General features: G+C 33.7%; 1 protein-coding gene across 2 annotated transcripts; it reads right to left on the reverse strand.

Annotated features, from left to right (window-relative positions):
- Window positions 1-5,627: 5,627 nt before the first annotated feature.
- LOC133295434 (uncharacterized) lies at window positions 5,628-12,465 on the reverse strand. Of its 2 annotated transcripts, none has more exons than XM_061494273.1 (22): window positions 12,142-12,465; window positions 11,501-11,668; window positions 10,880-10,959; window positions 10,526-10,612; window positions 10,384-10,434; window positions 10,175-10,292; window positions 9,872-9,928; window positions 9,688-9,752; window positions 9,395-9,478; window positions 9,250-9,300; window positions 9,102-9,164; window positions 8,844-8,890; window positions 8,622-8,691; window positions 8,439-8,501; window positions 8,166-8,255; window positions 8,034-8,072; window positions 7,697-7,924; window positions 7,522-7,607; window positions 7,266-7,314; window positions 7,101-7,181; window positions 6,916-7,009; window positions 5,628-6,179 (listed from the first exon to the last, which is right to left on the reverse strand). In XM_061494273.1, exons 2-22 carry the CDS (start codon window positions 11,616-11,618, stop codon window positions 5,980-5,982), a joined length of 1,821 nt encoding a protein of 606 aa, XP_061350257.1. In that variant the 5' UTR covers window positions 11,619-11,668; window positions 12,142-12,465; the 3' UTR covers window positions 5,628-5,979. The 2 variants fall into 2 exon arrangements, with proteins under 2 accessions (XP_061350257.1, XP_061350256.1); XM_061494272.1 differs by having other exon boundaries at window positions 11,501-11,674.
- Window positions 12,466-16,457: the final 3,992 nt, after the last annotated feature.

Genomic DNA, 16,457 nt, shown 5'->3' on the forward strand with positions numbered 1-16,457 from the left:
CCCGAGTCTGCTCCGCAGGCGACGTTCTCCAATGGAGAAGTAAACACACAACTCCGTAGATGTACGAGGGTCATCCATCCACCTGAGAGGTATGGGTTTGTGATTGAGAATCACCAAACCGTCGAGGATGATGAACCAAGTAACTACGAAGAGGCAGTCAAGGATGTTGACTCTTCTAGATGGCTTGAAGCCATGGAGTCTGAAATGGATTCGATGTATCAAAACAAGGTATGGACCTTGGTTCCTAAACCGCAAGGAATAGTTCCTATCGGTAACAAATGGGTCTTTAAAAGAAAGACTGATGCAGATGGCAACATTCAGACCTACAAAGCTAGGTTGGTGGCAAAAGAGTATCGTCAAAGACAAGGAGTTGAATATGATGAGACTTCCTCACCGGTTGCCATGACCAAATCTATTAGGATCATGCTTGCAATAGTAACAGGCATCAAGGAGTTGGAATATTAATTTTGATGAAATCGTTAAGAGTAACGGTTTTATCAAGAACTAGGATGAACCTTGTGTTTACAAGAAGGTTAGTGGGAGTAATGTCGTCTTCCTGGTACTTTATGTAGATGACATATTTTTAATAGGAAATGACATCCCCACATTACAATTAACGAAAGAGTGGCTTTCAAAAGGCTTCACCATGAAGGATTTGGGAGAAGCAGCCTTTATACTTGGTATAAAGATCTATAGAGATAGATCCAAGAGGCTGTTGGGTTTATCTCAATCCACGTATGTTGACAAGATGCTAAAGAGGTTTAGCATGGAAGGGTCGAAAAGGGGTTTTCTTCCAGTCAGTCATGGGGTACACCTTTCAAAGGCTATGTGTCCTAAGTCACAGCCTGAGAAGGATCGCATGAGTGGAATTCCATACGCTTCGGCTATTGGATCCATCATGTATGCCATGATATGTACGAGACCAGATGTCTCGTATGCTTTAAGCATTAGAGCAGATACCAGTATGACCCTGGAGAGGTTCACTGAACAACAGTCAAGACCATCCTTAAATACTTAAGAAGAACTAAGGATGCGTTTCTGGTCTATGGTAGGGTTGATGAGTTTATAGTGAAAGGGTTCACTGATGCCAGCTTTCAAAGTGACAAAGATGATTGTAAGTCACAATCAGGGTTCGTATTCACCTTAAATGGTGGGGCAGTATCTTGGAAGAGTTTCAAGCAGGAAACAAAAGCAGATTCAACGACAAAAGCTGAATACATAGCTGCTTCAGAAGCGGCTAAGGAGGCCGTGTGGATCAAGAAGTTCATATCTGAACTTAGGGTGGTTCCAAGCGTAGATGAGCTCATACAGTTGCTTTACGAAAGCACTGGAGCCATTGCGCAGTCAAAGGAACCTAGGTCTCATCAAAGATCTAAACATGTGCTCCGCAGATATCACCTGATTAGAGTAATCATTGATAGGAAGGATGTAAAGATGGATTATGTTCCCACAGATAATAACCTAGCCGATTCTCTGACAAAGGCTGTTTCTAAGAGAAAACATGATAGTCATTATGAGGCTTTACGACTTAGGTCAGATTGGCTCTAGGCCAAGTGGGAGCTTGTTAGTATATGGATGTCCTAGAGACAATCTTTTGATTAGATTACGACATATGTGGACCTTTTATATTGTCGCAAATAAATAAAAGCACTCTTTATCCTGTTTCATATTTTGTCTCGATATTATTGTTAATATTTTATATGAGTAACTGGATAAACCCCTTGGAATAGAACAGGTATCTCTTGAGTATCTGTGATGAGATCACGATCATGAGGATTCAAGGATACCACACGTTTATTCCTAATTTTATGTTCCTAGTCTAGAGACACTGAGAATGGGGATCAGTGATCTCGGGTAAGACTAGCACGACTTATCTACTTGTATTTGGATACAAGGTAAAGACCTCGTGTGCTACAGATATGGAGATGTCTTAGCTAAAGTCGTGGGTGGACCTATAAAGGTATAGCTCGCACTGAACAGACCCACAAAGAGACTCTATGAGGAAATCTCACAGATAGTATCATTAGGTAGTCTCTTTATATTTGGGTATGTCTTTCCTTAGACCAGAAGTTATTACCTAGACTATGTTCTAGAAGGCATGCTTTGATTGTATACCTCGTCTGCCTGAAACATGGAGACTCATAGGTACACTGTTGGGCTTGTCCTGAAAAAGCACAGGGCTAGGGTGATAAGCTGAAGGAATTCGTCAAATCTCTTTGAGAGATTAGGTTATTTGTAAACCGGAGAAATTGGGATGACATTTACAGGGACTCGGGAATCTATGCATAATAAAAGAGATCATGAGATGATCTGCCTTTAGAGTCAGTAAATTGAAGATTCCCTATTTCGAATAAAGCTTACCCTAAACCGCAAGGGTTGATACGCTTCCTTACCCTAAGTTTTATGGGAAGGTAACCGAGACGAAAGGAAATACATACGGCAACCAGATATGTGTAATAGGATGATTATGTCATTAACCTAACTAGCTCTGGGGCAACAAAGCATTGCTAGTGCTCTGTGTTGTCATTAGATGGGTTGTGGGCTTATTGGGCCCAAGCCCATTTATGTCAGTGGCTATGTTAGGCCTAATGGGTCACACACTAACACCTTATTGTTATTACAATATAGCATTAAAGTTATTGGGCCTAATAATGGTTGTTAGCCCAAGAAGAAGTTTGGAAGCCCACCAAAAGGAAAAAAGGGCGCATGGTTAATTAATGGGCTTGGATGGTCCAAGACATTACTAATTAATTTAATTAGTTAAATTAATTATCAAATGTTTGAATTTTGAAATTTGAATTTGAATTTTGAAATTCGAATTTTGAATTTTGAATTTGAAATTTGAAATTTTGAATTTTGAATTTTGAATTTGAATTTTGAATTTGAAATTTGAATTTGAATTTGAATTTAAAATTTAAATATATGAACGTTTGAATTCAAATGTTTGAATTCGAATTTGAATTGGCTATGAAAAGTTGTTTCATAATAAAATGATAAGATAAGATCTTGTTGGAACAAATCCCAAATATCAAGAGGAGATCTTTGAGAATCTTCTAGTGAGGATATGGAGCGCTGATTTTGGCATCTGATGATGGTCATAGGATCAACCAAATGAGCTCCAGTCAGATTTGGTTTGTTGAGAGAATAAGTGAGACAGTTGGTTCAAGTTTGAATGCATCTGCTCAACGTATCTGGACTGTTATGAGGCCAAGTGGGGCGCACCATATGGCTGGTCATATGATGGTTGTTGAGTCAGATTCTTGTTGAGATATTCACTTGATATCATGAGGATGTGAGAGGAGGTTGTTGACAAGATTTGAATTTTGCAACAACTCCACTCACCCCCCCTAGTGTGCGCTACATAGGGCTTTATTTAAGTGAAGAAAATCTGATTTTAATTAACTTATTCTCTCATCTCCTTGTGGGTTCCTTTTGTCAGGTTTTTCTTAAGAGAGTTTTGAAATAACCTAGCCTTTTTCAAAGTAAATTCATGCGCCACTTTTGTGTCTATTCTTGTTGAATATTCACTCTTCTAAACACCTTGACCTAGCCTCCTCCTTCACACATTGGGCGCATAGCTTGCCTCCATTGGTGTTTTCGTTGGTGGCCTTGAAGAAGAGTTCTTCCGTCTTGACAAAGGGTGGTGTGGATCAACATTAGAGGGCTTGCATCTTCAAGCCTCATCTTGATCATCCTCGAGTTTTGGAAAGTAAACAAGGTAACATCCATGCCCTAAAGCATGTTTCTTGATATGGTATGTGTTATTCCGCTCGAAAAATTTTGTTTTTCCCTCTCACATGCCTCGACCTTCAAGGTCAGTTTCTTTCACTCATATGTAAGGGTATATGTTGAATTACATTACATGAGTTCAAAGTAAACTTATTTTCATACTTGCATCATCCATGGTTTTATATACTTGAAAGAAATTTAAAAAACTCATGGAAAAGGTACTTGACATGCTTTATAACTTCAAAACATATTATTAAGTCAAGATCTTTCATAAAAAGTTGTTGGAAGCAAGTTGGAATGCATTTAAACTCAAATTTGCTGCATAATTGGTTGTTGTCAAGAAAGTATTCAAATACTTTCTTGATTGATAATCGAATACTTCATAAGAGAGAAAATAACAGATTACTTAATGAAAGTAATCGATTACTCCACGAAAAGTAATCAATAACTTACTAGCCAATAAGTATTAATGGCTATAAATGACTGGTTTTGGTCCAAAAGGTATATATACTCATTAATTACGTCTCCAACTAAGTTTTGACACTATTGAATCATATTTTGAGCCTTCCTTGATAGATTTTACTGCTCCTACACTTGCATAACTCATTCTTGATCATTTAAAGTCTTTGAGCTCTTTTTTTGTGAAAGATCATATACTCATAGAGCTTCAATTTGTATTATCTACACTTTAACACAATCCCTATTGTAATCTCGAGTTAAAGGGTAGTGAGACACTTAGTAATTGAGAGGTAGCCCATCATCACCTAGGAAAGTTTGGTAAGAGTTGTGAAGGTTGCGAAATACCTATAAATTTTGTGAAAGTTATAAGGTTCCCAAATACCAGAAAACTTGGTGGTAGTAGCGGTTTACCAAACACCCGTTGAAGCTTGGTGGAATTGGAAAACTATTGAGTGATTTCAGTCTGGACTTAAGTTACAAGTGATGGTGACCGAATCAAGGTAAATTGAGTTTATATTTCTCTCAACCCTCACCTTTTAACATATGTATAAATCTTATTCGTCATAAAATTTAAATTTATAAGGGAAATATTCATCTCCTTTTACATAAGATAGGTTCTCTCATGCTCTTTCACTTCGATTTTCGTATCCCACCTTTTTTCTTTTTTTCCTTTTTTCTTGTAATTGTGGGACCCACTCATTTTCTCTCTACAACATAAGATAACATAAGATAACTATCTTATGTGAAAGGAGACTAATAAAGCCCAATTTATAATTAAAATCTAAATATCAACTTGTATTAATCGTATCAAAGTATAACATCTTAAACAAAGAAAATAGGAATAAAGTATATAAAAATCATAATTAAATTAAAATTTATAGAAACAACTCTTATTTCGTTCATTAAATAAATTTATGAAATTTAATTGTTTCGTGTACAGCATTAAGAGCTCAATTAGAAACTCAATGTAGGAAACCAAATGGGATCCAATGCTTCTCAGACCCGGTCTATTTGAAATTTGTGCACTCAACTACTATAGACCTGCAAATCTGTTTATTGCAATAATCATCCGGACATGCCAATTATTCACTTCAAATAAAAGGATTAAACAATTGATTTGTTGCTAATACAATTGAACAGGGATATTTATTTATATATTTTTTGTATAGTAATTCCACTAACCACATTTTATTATTTTTATACGTGAAAATGTACAAATACCATCTCCGTTCTTCCTTTGCTGTTCTTTTGCTTTTTAGTTGTCTTACATGCAATATCTTTTTTTATTTATTTAATTTTTGGGGGTGAGGGAACAACATTTTCCACAACTGATAATTTAAATTTACAAAACAAAATAAAATCAAATCAAAGCACGAGTACCAAACAAAATTCAACTTAAATGTTCATAACATAAGAGTTTACATTAATAGCCACTCAGAAGACACTTGGTCGATAGTAAAATCTTACACCTTCAGCCTGTATACATAGAAGAAAAATCCTAAATTGCACGGAAAATCCACCAAAGCCCAAATATTTGGCATGATTGAGTGAGTGTAGTTTTGGCCAATGTTAGACCAAAAGTGAAAATCAACGGTGGCTACAACTGCCACACCATAGGACAACCGTACTAGGAAAATACAAAAGCTTGTTAGACTCAAAATTTGTTTCATGCTTTGAGACAAGTCCCCAGCTAAAAGACCTATCCACTCACTAACTGTACATTGCAACCGAGGACAAACCTTGGACATAATTATACCATTGATTATTGGAAAAGTAGCAAAACACAGATCACTAACAACTACCATCCACATACACACCATTGCCATTGGTATATACACCATAACCATTGGGTGATTTGAAGCCATTTCCATTTTGGTGGGCTTTCAGTATTGGTGAATGTCCATTATTATATATTCCATTAGTTAACTTGGCGTGTCCATTACTAGGCACCATAACTTTCCTCCTCTGTTCACATGCTGCTGCTATTAATCCTGTTTTATCAAATGAGGCAATTATATTTAGTGTAAACAATGTAACTGTTTCTCGCAGCATAGTAGTATATAACATTATATAAAGATAAAAAATGCATAAAAGATAGCAATATAGATGTGTAGAAAACATAGGTAATAGAACCAGAGAACATACAATCATTTAGTCATAGGCAGTATTAGTGCCACTTCCCATTAAACCCCGACTAGTAAAGATAGAGATAAGGGCAATCCTTGTACGGCAGTCTTACCCTTTCATATGTACACTGTTTCCCGGATTCAAACCCTGCTCTAGATTTGTCCGCTTACGCATAAGCAGTATTAATTAACTAAAATTGACAATGTGTTTTCCTCATAATAGATGAGAGACTTTGCTATCCAAGATTGAAAGAACTAATAGATACATATTTCAACTAAGCTTGGAACTTCAAAGTTAAACATACAGATACATGTTTAGCCCCACAAGATAATTTTGACAGTGGAGAGATAGAAACAGTCTCAGTCAATGCATCAAATTCCATGTACAGCTCAACCCTAATCAGGTTTCATCAATAATAGACATGTGACGAAAACCAACAGGTACCTCAATGACAAATTTGAAGGGCAAAAATATAATTAGTAATTCATTCCACAGAAAAAGGTTAATCAATTATAACCATAAGATTCCATATTGCAATGACAACATCAATAAATGAATTTCAATGAAAAAATATGAGTAATGACTCTCCAGAGAAAATACCTGAGAAGAGTGGAGAAGGTTTCCCTGGTCTGGACTTGAACTCAGGGTGAAACTGAACGCCAACAAAAAAAGGATGGCTAGGCAGTTCAACTATCTGCACTCATGCAAATAATTACCAAAATTATAATTACTTATTTGCATAAATATTAAGATGCAAGCTATTACGGTTTCACGTAAATACACACCTCCATGCGCCTCCCAGTTTCATCTTTGCCAACAAAAGATAGACCAGCACTCTCTAGCTGAAATATCATGTCAGGATTAACCTGTACAGCATTACAATTACTCTTAGCAACTATGCTTGCATCTTTACCCATAAATAAAGTTTCTGCATATCAAACACAATTTACCTCGTATCTATGCCGATGTCGCTCATCAGCAAAGCTAACATTACCATACCTATGAAGAATTCCAAATGATAGTATCATATCAATATCAATGTATGATGGAGATCAACAAGTTAACATTTTGAAATAATCTTTTATCATGCACGTGATAATGATTTATATTTTTGGCTTAAAGAATAAGAATAATGATGTGCCCTTAGGAGATGATGGCATGGCTATACATATGTAAGTAAGCTTGAGTTTGGTTCTCAATTCTTACAACTTTGCAGATTTGCATTCAGAAACTTGAAAGTAAGTTCTCCTTGAACCAAGACGCATAGTTCCCCCCATATGAGTCTTTGAACCCTATCAAAAGAATACAAACCAGTTTAAGTAGCTTCTCAAAAGGAACAATATAATCAACTCATGCAGTACAGGAGTATAGGATAATATACTTCTGGCATAAATATGACACAAGGGTTCTTGGCTTCAGGATCAAATTCTGTGCTAGTGGCATCATGCAGACCCAGAATAGATCGTGCAAACTCAATGACAGCAATCTGCATACCCAAGCAAATGCCAAGAAATGGAACATTATTTTCTCGAGCATACTTAGCAGCAAGGATTTTTCCTTGCACTCCTCTATCACCAAAACCTCCTGGAACTAGAACCCCATTAGCACCCTGCAACATAAGTCCATTTAGGAAAAACCACTAAATAATCTCACATTTAAACACAACCAAATATACATTAGCAATATAATAAGAAATTAAGTCCAAATAGTAGGAAAACCTTCAAAAGACTCCAAGCAGTTTTATATGCATCAGGATCCTGCAATAGTACATTAATGATCAGAGGGTTGGCATAAGGGAAAACCAAAAAGTTAACTAACATGCACAGTACAACAGAAAGATCAGTAATCACCTCTTTATAAGTAACATCTTCAAGATCCCCAGCTGGAACCCAGTCCACAATAAGTTTGCGATTGCGAGCTACAGAAGCATGCAAAAGTGCCTGCACAAAAAACCCAGTTTATTAGGTTATGGTACACTGGAGTTCAGTTTAATAATATCTTAAAGCAGAGAGTTCAGTTTCAATATGCCTCTTTTAACAAATTTATATATTAAAATGCAAGTTGCAAAGAATGCCAAAAGTAAATGGAAACTATTATATATTACTATTTTTAGAGTAAGTTACCTTCACAACAGAAAGATACGCATCTGAAAGACCAGTGTATTTTCCCACCATCGCAATTCTAACCTGTGAAGCGCAAAATAGTTGTAAGCCCAACACTTGTCACTATTCACAGAAATCAATATTTATTCATATCTTTATTTTTTTTCCCTTTAGATAATATGTTTGAGATGTTTGAGACTCAACAGTTTCATGACATTTGTCGGCAACTTTTGTCCTCGTTATCCACTCCTTCAAATTAGGCTCTGTAGCAACACTGCAAATAATAGGACTATTAGTTGAAAGACAGAAACACCGGATCTAACTAACAATGCATTCTCTCAACATCAAACATAGCAGATGAGGATTTTTTCTAGGGAAAGGGACGGGGTTATACACCAAATAAAAGAATGAGTTTGTCAAACAAACCCTAGCAGGTTTAATGCTTTCAGGATCGCCTCATGCGCCTTCTGGTCCTATTTGTTACAGAAAATAAATTCAAAAGAAAAAATTCAGGATCTTATATTAATTAAACCACTTAATGAAAAAGCATGCAATTCAACTTTCCACAAAAAATTACAGTTCACCAAATCATGAAATTAACGAAGTAAACTTCATAAATAAGGTTCCTATATTCCAGGAAGACAACCACAGATAGGAGTTTCCAAAATACTAAGAATTACTTACTTTTAATAGCAAAGGAATGTGCCAAATATTTGGAACATCATGGAGAGTAAGTATGTGCGATGACTGCAGATACAAAACTGTGTTAAGAATATATTTAAGGCATTTTTGATAGGCGAAGTCAAAGTTGTAAACATTAATGTCATATTACCGGCACGTGACAAAATTGAGCAAGTTTTGCCTTAGCATTGTCATCAAGTTCCTGGTAAAAGGACAAGTAAAAGATAGATTCTTTAATAATTATTACATGAAACGAACAGAACAATAAGAAAAAGAAAATAAGACAAGAGACATACCTTTGAACTGCGACAAGCAAGTAGATTAGGAGTCAAACCTAATCCTCTAAGCTGACGAACACTGTGCTGGGTTGGCTTTGTTTTCTGCAGATTAAAAAGCATTGATTATACCACTAAAAATGATGCAAAAACAACATTCCATTTGGTTTATTTATAGTCCAGACCAATTGACAGAAACTTCAAATTTCAATTTGATAGTTGTATTACTTGACTAAGTTTTATATTTCATTTATTTCTAATAAGAAAATATAATATAAATAAATGTTGCACTGATAACATATTTTACAGTATACCTGTTCACCGACAACATTGAGAACAGGAACCAGGCTGACATGAACCAAACAGAAGTTGCCAGCGCCTAAAAAAAATTTAAAAAAAAAAAGATTAGCAAGACTGATTCACTGAAGCACATCAAAAAACCAAATTGGTTTATACAAATTATTAAAGTAAAAGGGTTTGAAGCTCGACAAGCATTACCTACACGGTACGAAAATTGGCCAAGTGCTTCAATAAAAGGCATAGACTCAATATCCCCTGCATTAATGAAAAATCAATTTAAATGAAGGTTTCACAGTATAAAAGTTCTAGAGTTTTAACAGTACCAATAATATCAATACCATTTCCTCTCATCATTTGCCACATAGAAACCATTTTGAATTTCTGCTTCTACCTCACCCATGATTTTCGAATTTAGACTACGGAAAATTTTGGGAATTATAATAGTACTGAAAATAAAGTTCTACCTTAGCATAAAAGGTTTTTCTACGAGTATAAATTTACCTATAGTTCCACCCAATTCAATGACACAAACATCAGCTGGCCCTTCTTTTCCATCAACTGGTATCTTTGCCACACGCTCTATCCACTCTTGAATGGCATCTGTTATGTGCGGAACAACCTACAAATAAAGCAAAGATGAAATGAAAATGAAGTCACCAGCAACCATTAAAATAGCTTCAAAGAGGAAAAATCATTATGATAAAACAGACCTGGACAGTTTTCCCAAGATAATCTCCTCTTCTCTCCTTCTCAATAACAGACTATAAACAATCATGATAAAAAACCAATAAGAAACCATAGGCCTGCCTAGTCAAAAACAAAGAAGAATACATTCAAAGTTAGTTTGTTCACCTGATATATTTTCCCAGTCGTGATATTATTGTCGCGAGTTAATTTGATGTCCAAAAATCTTTCATAGTTTCCAAGATCAAGATCAACCTTCAATGCAGAGAAAATGAAAGAATAAAAATTCCAAACTAAAACTTTAAAGAAAAAATATTACAGTTATCCTCTGTAATTATAACTAAAACCAGCCCAATCACCTGAGTGAACAAACAAAAGACATATATAGCTGTACTTTCAAGTAAAATGAGAAAAAGGAAGGAAGAAGGGGGAAAAAATACAATCTCAATCTCAATCTTGCATTAAATTCCTGAAAAGAAACTAGTAATTGGCATCCCCAGGGAAGAAAACTAAACTATTTACCTCACCACCATCATCTAAGACAAAAACCTCCCCATGCTCAAAAGGAGACATGGTTCCAGCATCAGTGTTCAGGTAGGGATCTGCAAATCATAGATAAATTTTTTTTTTAAAAAAAAAAAATCTAAAAAAAAAAGGATAAATAGAAATATTTTACATAACATAATAAAAAACAGAAAGACAAGATTTTGATTGCTTATAGGATAGAAGAGAAATACTGAGCACAAAATTGAAACTGCTCCTTTTCTTCATCAATATAAAAAAAGAAAACATCGAGGAGAAAGGAGCACAATGCAGGAGAATCAGGAATCCTCCAAAAATCAAAGAAGAAAATAAATCAGCTCAAAACCATTGTACCATATAAGAAAAACCCCTCTTGTTCAACAAGAGCAAAAGTTCCATTAGGTAATAAAGGGAAGCAGTCAAGTTGGTTATCAAGTGAGCAAATCAGTTGAATGGAAATTTTTGTTGATAAAATCAATCTAATAACATTAGAAATATAAAGGTGCGTCATATTCTAGTATTAGAAGTTTAGAACCCCCTCTAATACTAGAATATCATGCACTTTTTACATATTTAAAGTGAATATATTGAGATTAATCCGAAGAAGAAGTAGAAAAATACCAATCTTGATAGAAGTAACTCGAAGACCACAAGCTTTGAGGAGGAGTCCAATACTGCTAGCAGTGACTCCTTTCCCAAGTCCACTTACAACACCACCTGTCACCAACACGTACTTCATTTCTCCTTTGATTTTTTCTTCCCCTACGTTGGATATTTAAAATTGGTCCTCTGCTTCTTGTCCCAGGCAAAATGCACAAAGACACAAACCCCAGATATCAGTACTATGAGAAAACAACAACAACAACAACAACAACAACAACAACAACACAAACTAGGACTATAAAAACAAGACAGATATAGTGCCAACACCAGCACCACTAAAGTACTTATACTGAGACCCACTTAAAACTTTTTGGTTGCTCTGATAAAACTATGAAAATGATGACAACAACAGTACAAAAGCCAATGTAGTTGACGATTTCTTGTATAAAACAGAAAGTGGGTTGGTGTGGATAAGATAGATAGGTAGCTAGATAGATGCATACATGGCAGTGACAGACATTACATTACATAGATATCATAAGAAGAAAAAAAATGGGAAGATAACAAAAAATAGAAAAGGTGAGAACTTTCAGCAACCCCACAAGGGAGAGAATAATGAGGAACCTTGTTCACAATGACGGGGTTTACAAGGTTCTTACTTTTTCTGCTTTTTTTTTGTTTCTGGGAACCCCTTTGTAGAGCTCTATGTGTGAGTGAGTAGGTGTCTGGCCCCCAAAGGGTTTCTCTTTATAGCCCCCCCACAACAAAGTGAGAAAAATATCCTCTTGCTTGCTCTATAATGGCTCAAACAAACCACAACAATGGTACAATACTTGAAGGGATTAAGATTAGGATTATATAACTAATTATATATATATATATTTATAAGAGAAGAAGGAAAAACAAAAAAGCTTAAATCTTTGGTGAAGATGAAGATGCCTTTTGGTTTGGCCCTATGGTTGACAAGAATGAAAATGCACCCTCCTCTCTCTCTTTGTCTCTCTCTCTCTCTCTTGTTGTTCTTGTTACAGGCGGCTGGTGAACATGGAAGATGGCTTCAACTTTCAACTTTAAAAAGAAGCAAAATCCATAACCCAAAAAAAAAAATTAAAAGTAATTAATTAAATATATTAAAAAGTATATGTATAAATTAAAAATATCATCCTGCTTTTATGGTTAGTTATGGGATTAGGTAAATAAAAAAAAAGACTTTTTTTTCTGTTTGACCTAATCAATAATCAACAACGAGTAATGTTAAGAAGGATGATGAATGATAGTTGCTTTGAGCGGGAGAAATTTTTTCTTATGGAGACCTAAGTAATTATATTTTGTGAATTTTTTAATGCATTTAAGGAATTAAAAATAAAATAAAAAAGTATATATCATATTTTTTAAATTTAAAACTATATATTTATTTTTAATGTGCACTTTAAAGTTTCAAGTTTCAAGTTTATAAATTTCTTATACAATAACAACTATGAATTGAAATTTCGGCACAATATGGGTGTTGCCTCCATAAAGACCACAATTCAATATTTCAATTCATGTAATCAATCTCTTGGAGACGGCAGAGTAAGATAATCTTTTATAATGTATTCCTTCCCTATTAAAAATACTTGTGCCACCTTACACAAGATGAAACCATGTTGCCTTTTTATTATGTGTGAAATACAAATAAAAAATATGTATATGTATAATTTACAATATCTCTAATATTAATAAATAAAAAGTTACTTGAGTAAATTATATATATATATATATATATATATATATATATATATATATGTGCGCGCGCGTGTAGGAAAAAGCATTTGTCATTTTAAAAAACACTACTTTGTGTCTTTTTAGATAAATCAACATTGTTTTTATGTATAATTGGTGATTTTTTACTTTCTCTTGCCTCAACTTTCTCTCTCTTCCAAATTTTACGGAGAAAAAAAATGTAAAAAATCATCAATTATAAATCAAAACGACATCGTTTTATTTACAATAATGTAAAATTATGTCCTTTAAAATGACAAATATTTTTCTCATATATATAAGGGGTCTTTTGACTTTAATATAAAATTAAAAAAATTTACTGCTCATTTCAATGGTTGATCTTCATCTATTTAACTATTGTAATTTATTTAGAATTAATAATTAATTAATTGATATAACTTAATAAATTATATATATTAGACAAATGAAAATCAAAAGCTGAAATGAGAAGTAAAACTTGTTAGCCTTATCCGAGAGTCAAAGTTCCATCTCTTTATATATTCATCTATTTAACTATTGTAATTTATTTAAAATCAATAATTAATTAATTGATATAACTTAATAAATTATAAATATTAGATAAATGAAAATCAAAAGCTGAAATGAGAAGTAAAACTTCTTAGTCTTATCCGAGAGAGAGTTTATTTTTTCTGCAGTGAACACATATAAGTTATCTGCATTGAGCCCAAAATGACATAATTTTAGGACAGAAATCAAGATATTTTTATAATTATAATTTATTTCAAAATTATAATAATATTTATCTTTATAATATTTTAATCTTTTAACCTAAAACAATGTTGTTTTGGGAGTAAGTGTAGATATCTTATTTGCATTTACTATAGAAACATTAAATCATATATATATATATATATATATATATATATATATATATATATATATAGGGTCAGGATCATTTTACACCAGTGTAAGTTACACTCTCAATCTTATCCGTTGATTCCATTTTTATCTAACGGCTCAAATTTTTAAGTAATGTAAGTCATTGGATATAAGTTGATCAATGGTCAAGATAGAGTGTAAGACTTCTAACTCTTACACCGGTGTAAGAATATCCTGCCCATATATATATATATATATATATATATATATATATATATATATATATATATATTACTAAATAATATATGTGAGTGTAATTTTGAAGAGTCTTATTGCTCTGTTTCTAGATCATCTCACATCCTTGTTTGTTCAGTGTTGCTTATTTGACTTGAGTGTAACTACCGGCTGCTCAAATCAGCCTTTTTTTTATTTTTTTATTCAAGTCTGTTCGCATTTTTTATTTCATCAAGTGGAATTTTTTTTTTTTTACACATTTACTTTTATTTAGCTCAACTTTAATCTCGGCCTTGTTACTTAATTTTAGCTATTTTTCTGTCTTTTACCCCAATCCAAATTCTCACATTTAGTTTAATTTTATTCACGATCATCTACTAAGTTTGTTCTTTACTGTAAAAATTACAGTATACGAGTGTTGGTATGTATTTTTCTTCTTTAAAAAATATCATGTATACTGTTGATAAAACATAAAAAAACAATATGCACAGAATCTAATCCTTTGTATTACTTAAACTACAACTCTTTAGCATACAAAGTGTGATTTTTATTTATTATTTTTTAAATTTCTCTGTCAAATATTCGATTAATTTGATTCAAGTTAAATAGGATCACATAAACAGTGAAATTCTCTTTCCCCCCGAAAAAAAAAGTTCTTCTAACTCAAAACTATTAATTATATTGAAACAACCTCTTACCATTGATTCATGTGAGTGATGATAAATATGTGATTTTAGTTGGTATGAAGTCATTGTTATTATTAATTATTACTAAATAACTAATCAAAACTTCCATAAATCTTAGCTAACTACAGCTGCTTATATGTATCTTTGTATGTGTATTAATCTTGATTAATTTTTTTATTAAACGTATAAAATTATGGCAATTGTGACTCTCTCTCTCTGTATATATATATAGACACATGGCACCATTAAATTTTGAATAAACTTTTGAAACCATTTTTCGGGTTTGCATCAGATTCTCTCTCAACTTTTATTGGTTGGTTCCGCATAAGTAATTTCAACACCGTAGAATCAAAAAGATATAAAGGTGATGTTCTTCCATATTAGGGTCATTCATTCACACGAGACAAATGAGAGTTTTTAATAAAGTGTGTATATCAGCCTTTACCAAAAATAAAAATAAAAAAAGCGGGTATATTAGCAACACTTGGCAAACCTAATTGGCAATTACCTGAAAGAAAGAGACACACACAGCAATTGGGCCCCCCCAAGACCATGCTTGCTATTGGCTTTTGCTGCTGATGCCAATGTCCAACCTCCTCAAACCCTGAAAACGAAAGGCCATCCCTCATGATTCTACAGACCCTACCTCCTGAGATTACGTTGATCTTGTGTTTATTTTACATTATCCCTTACTTAGGTTACATCTCTCACCATTTATCTTTTCATAAACTATGTTAAACAAAACCATATATTTTTTCCTTGATCTCATAAACACATCCATATCTTAGTTACTGTGTTAAGATAGATATCTTCTTTATGACATATAGGTATTATTTGCTAAATTTTCACATTATATATATATATATATATATATATATATATATATATATATATATTCTCATTTTGTATAAGAAAGAAATTATTTACCCAATGGGTGCAGCTCAGTTGGTAACTTGGCTCTGAGTTAGTGGGGTTGGATACGTGTTCGATTCCCGCTGAATGCATTCTTGGGGAGGGGGCTGAACCTTTAGCCATCCTGTTCCCCCGCACTCCGGATTAGTCCCATAGCAGGCTCAAAGAGTCGAAGCTCGTAGGGATACCGCAGGGAGCCAACTCGTCTCAAAGAGATAATTAGGGTTGGGTAACTCCAAAAAAAAGAAAGAAATTATTTCATACACACAAATTCAATATAGATTCCATTTTATTTTATTTTTCTCTCTCTTCCTGACATGGACCTCATCTGCACAAATGAATTTATTGGAGTTAATAATTTTCTCCTACTGCACGAGAAAACTATTACCCTAATATAAACCCCCAAAGGTAGCTCAGTTGGCAGCTGAGCTCCCAAGGGATTGCTTGGTGCAGGGATCAAACCCTGTCTCAAGCAGTTTCTTGGAAAATCTTTGGGGGCCAGAGGATAAGCCAAAAAATCTTTGATTGAGGGATTAGTCTCG

The sequence above is a fragment of the Gastrolobium bilobum genome, unplaced genomic scaffold (genome assembly GCF_033153095.1).
Source record: "Gastrolobium bilobum isolate Gb01-03AN ecotype WA unplaced genomic scaffold, APGP_CSIRO_Gbil_v1 utg22469, whole genome shotgun sequence".
NCBI lineage: Eukaryota > Viridiplantae > Streptophyta > Magnoliopsida > Fabales > Fabaceae > Gastrolobium > Gastrolobium bilobum.

What these genes read in the sequence shown, in the direction of transcription:
- LOC133295434 (XM_061494273.1), bottom strand. Translation starts at nt 11,618, where the DNA reads ATGAAGTACGTGTTGGTGACAGGTGGTGTTGTAAGTGGACTTGGGAAA. An exon ending in TTGCTTGTCGCAGTTCAAAG is followed by an intron (nt 9,301 to 9,394) that starts GTATGTCTCTTG and finishes TCCTTTTACCAG; the next exon opens with GAACTTGATGACAATGCTAA. An exon ending in ACCTTCTCCACTCTTCTCAG is followed by an intron (nt 6,180 to 6,915) that starts GTATTTTCTCTG and finishes TTGATAAAACAG; the next exon opens with GATTAATAGCAGCAGCATGT.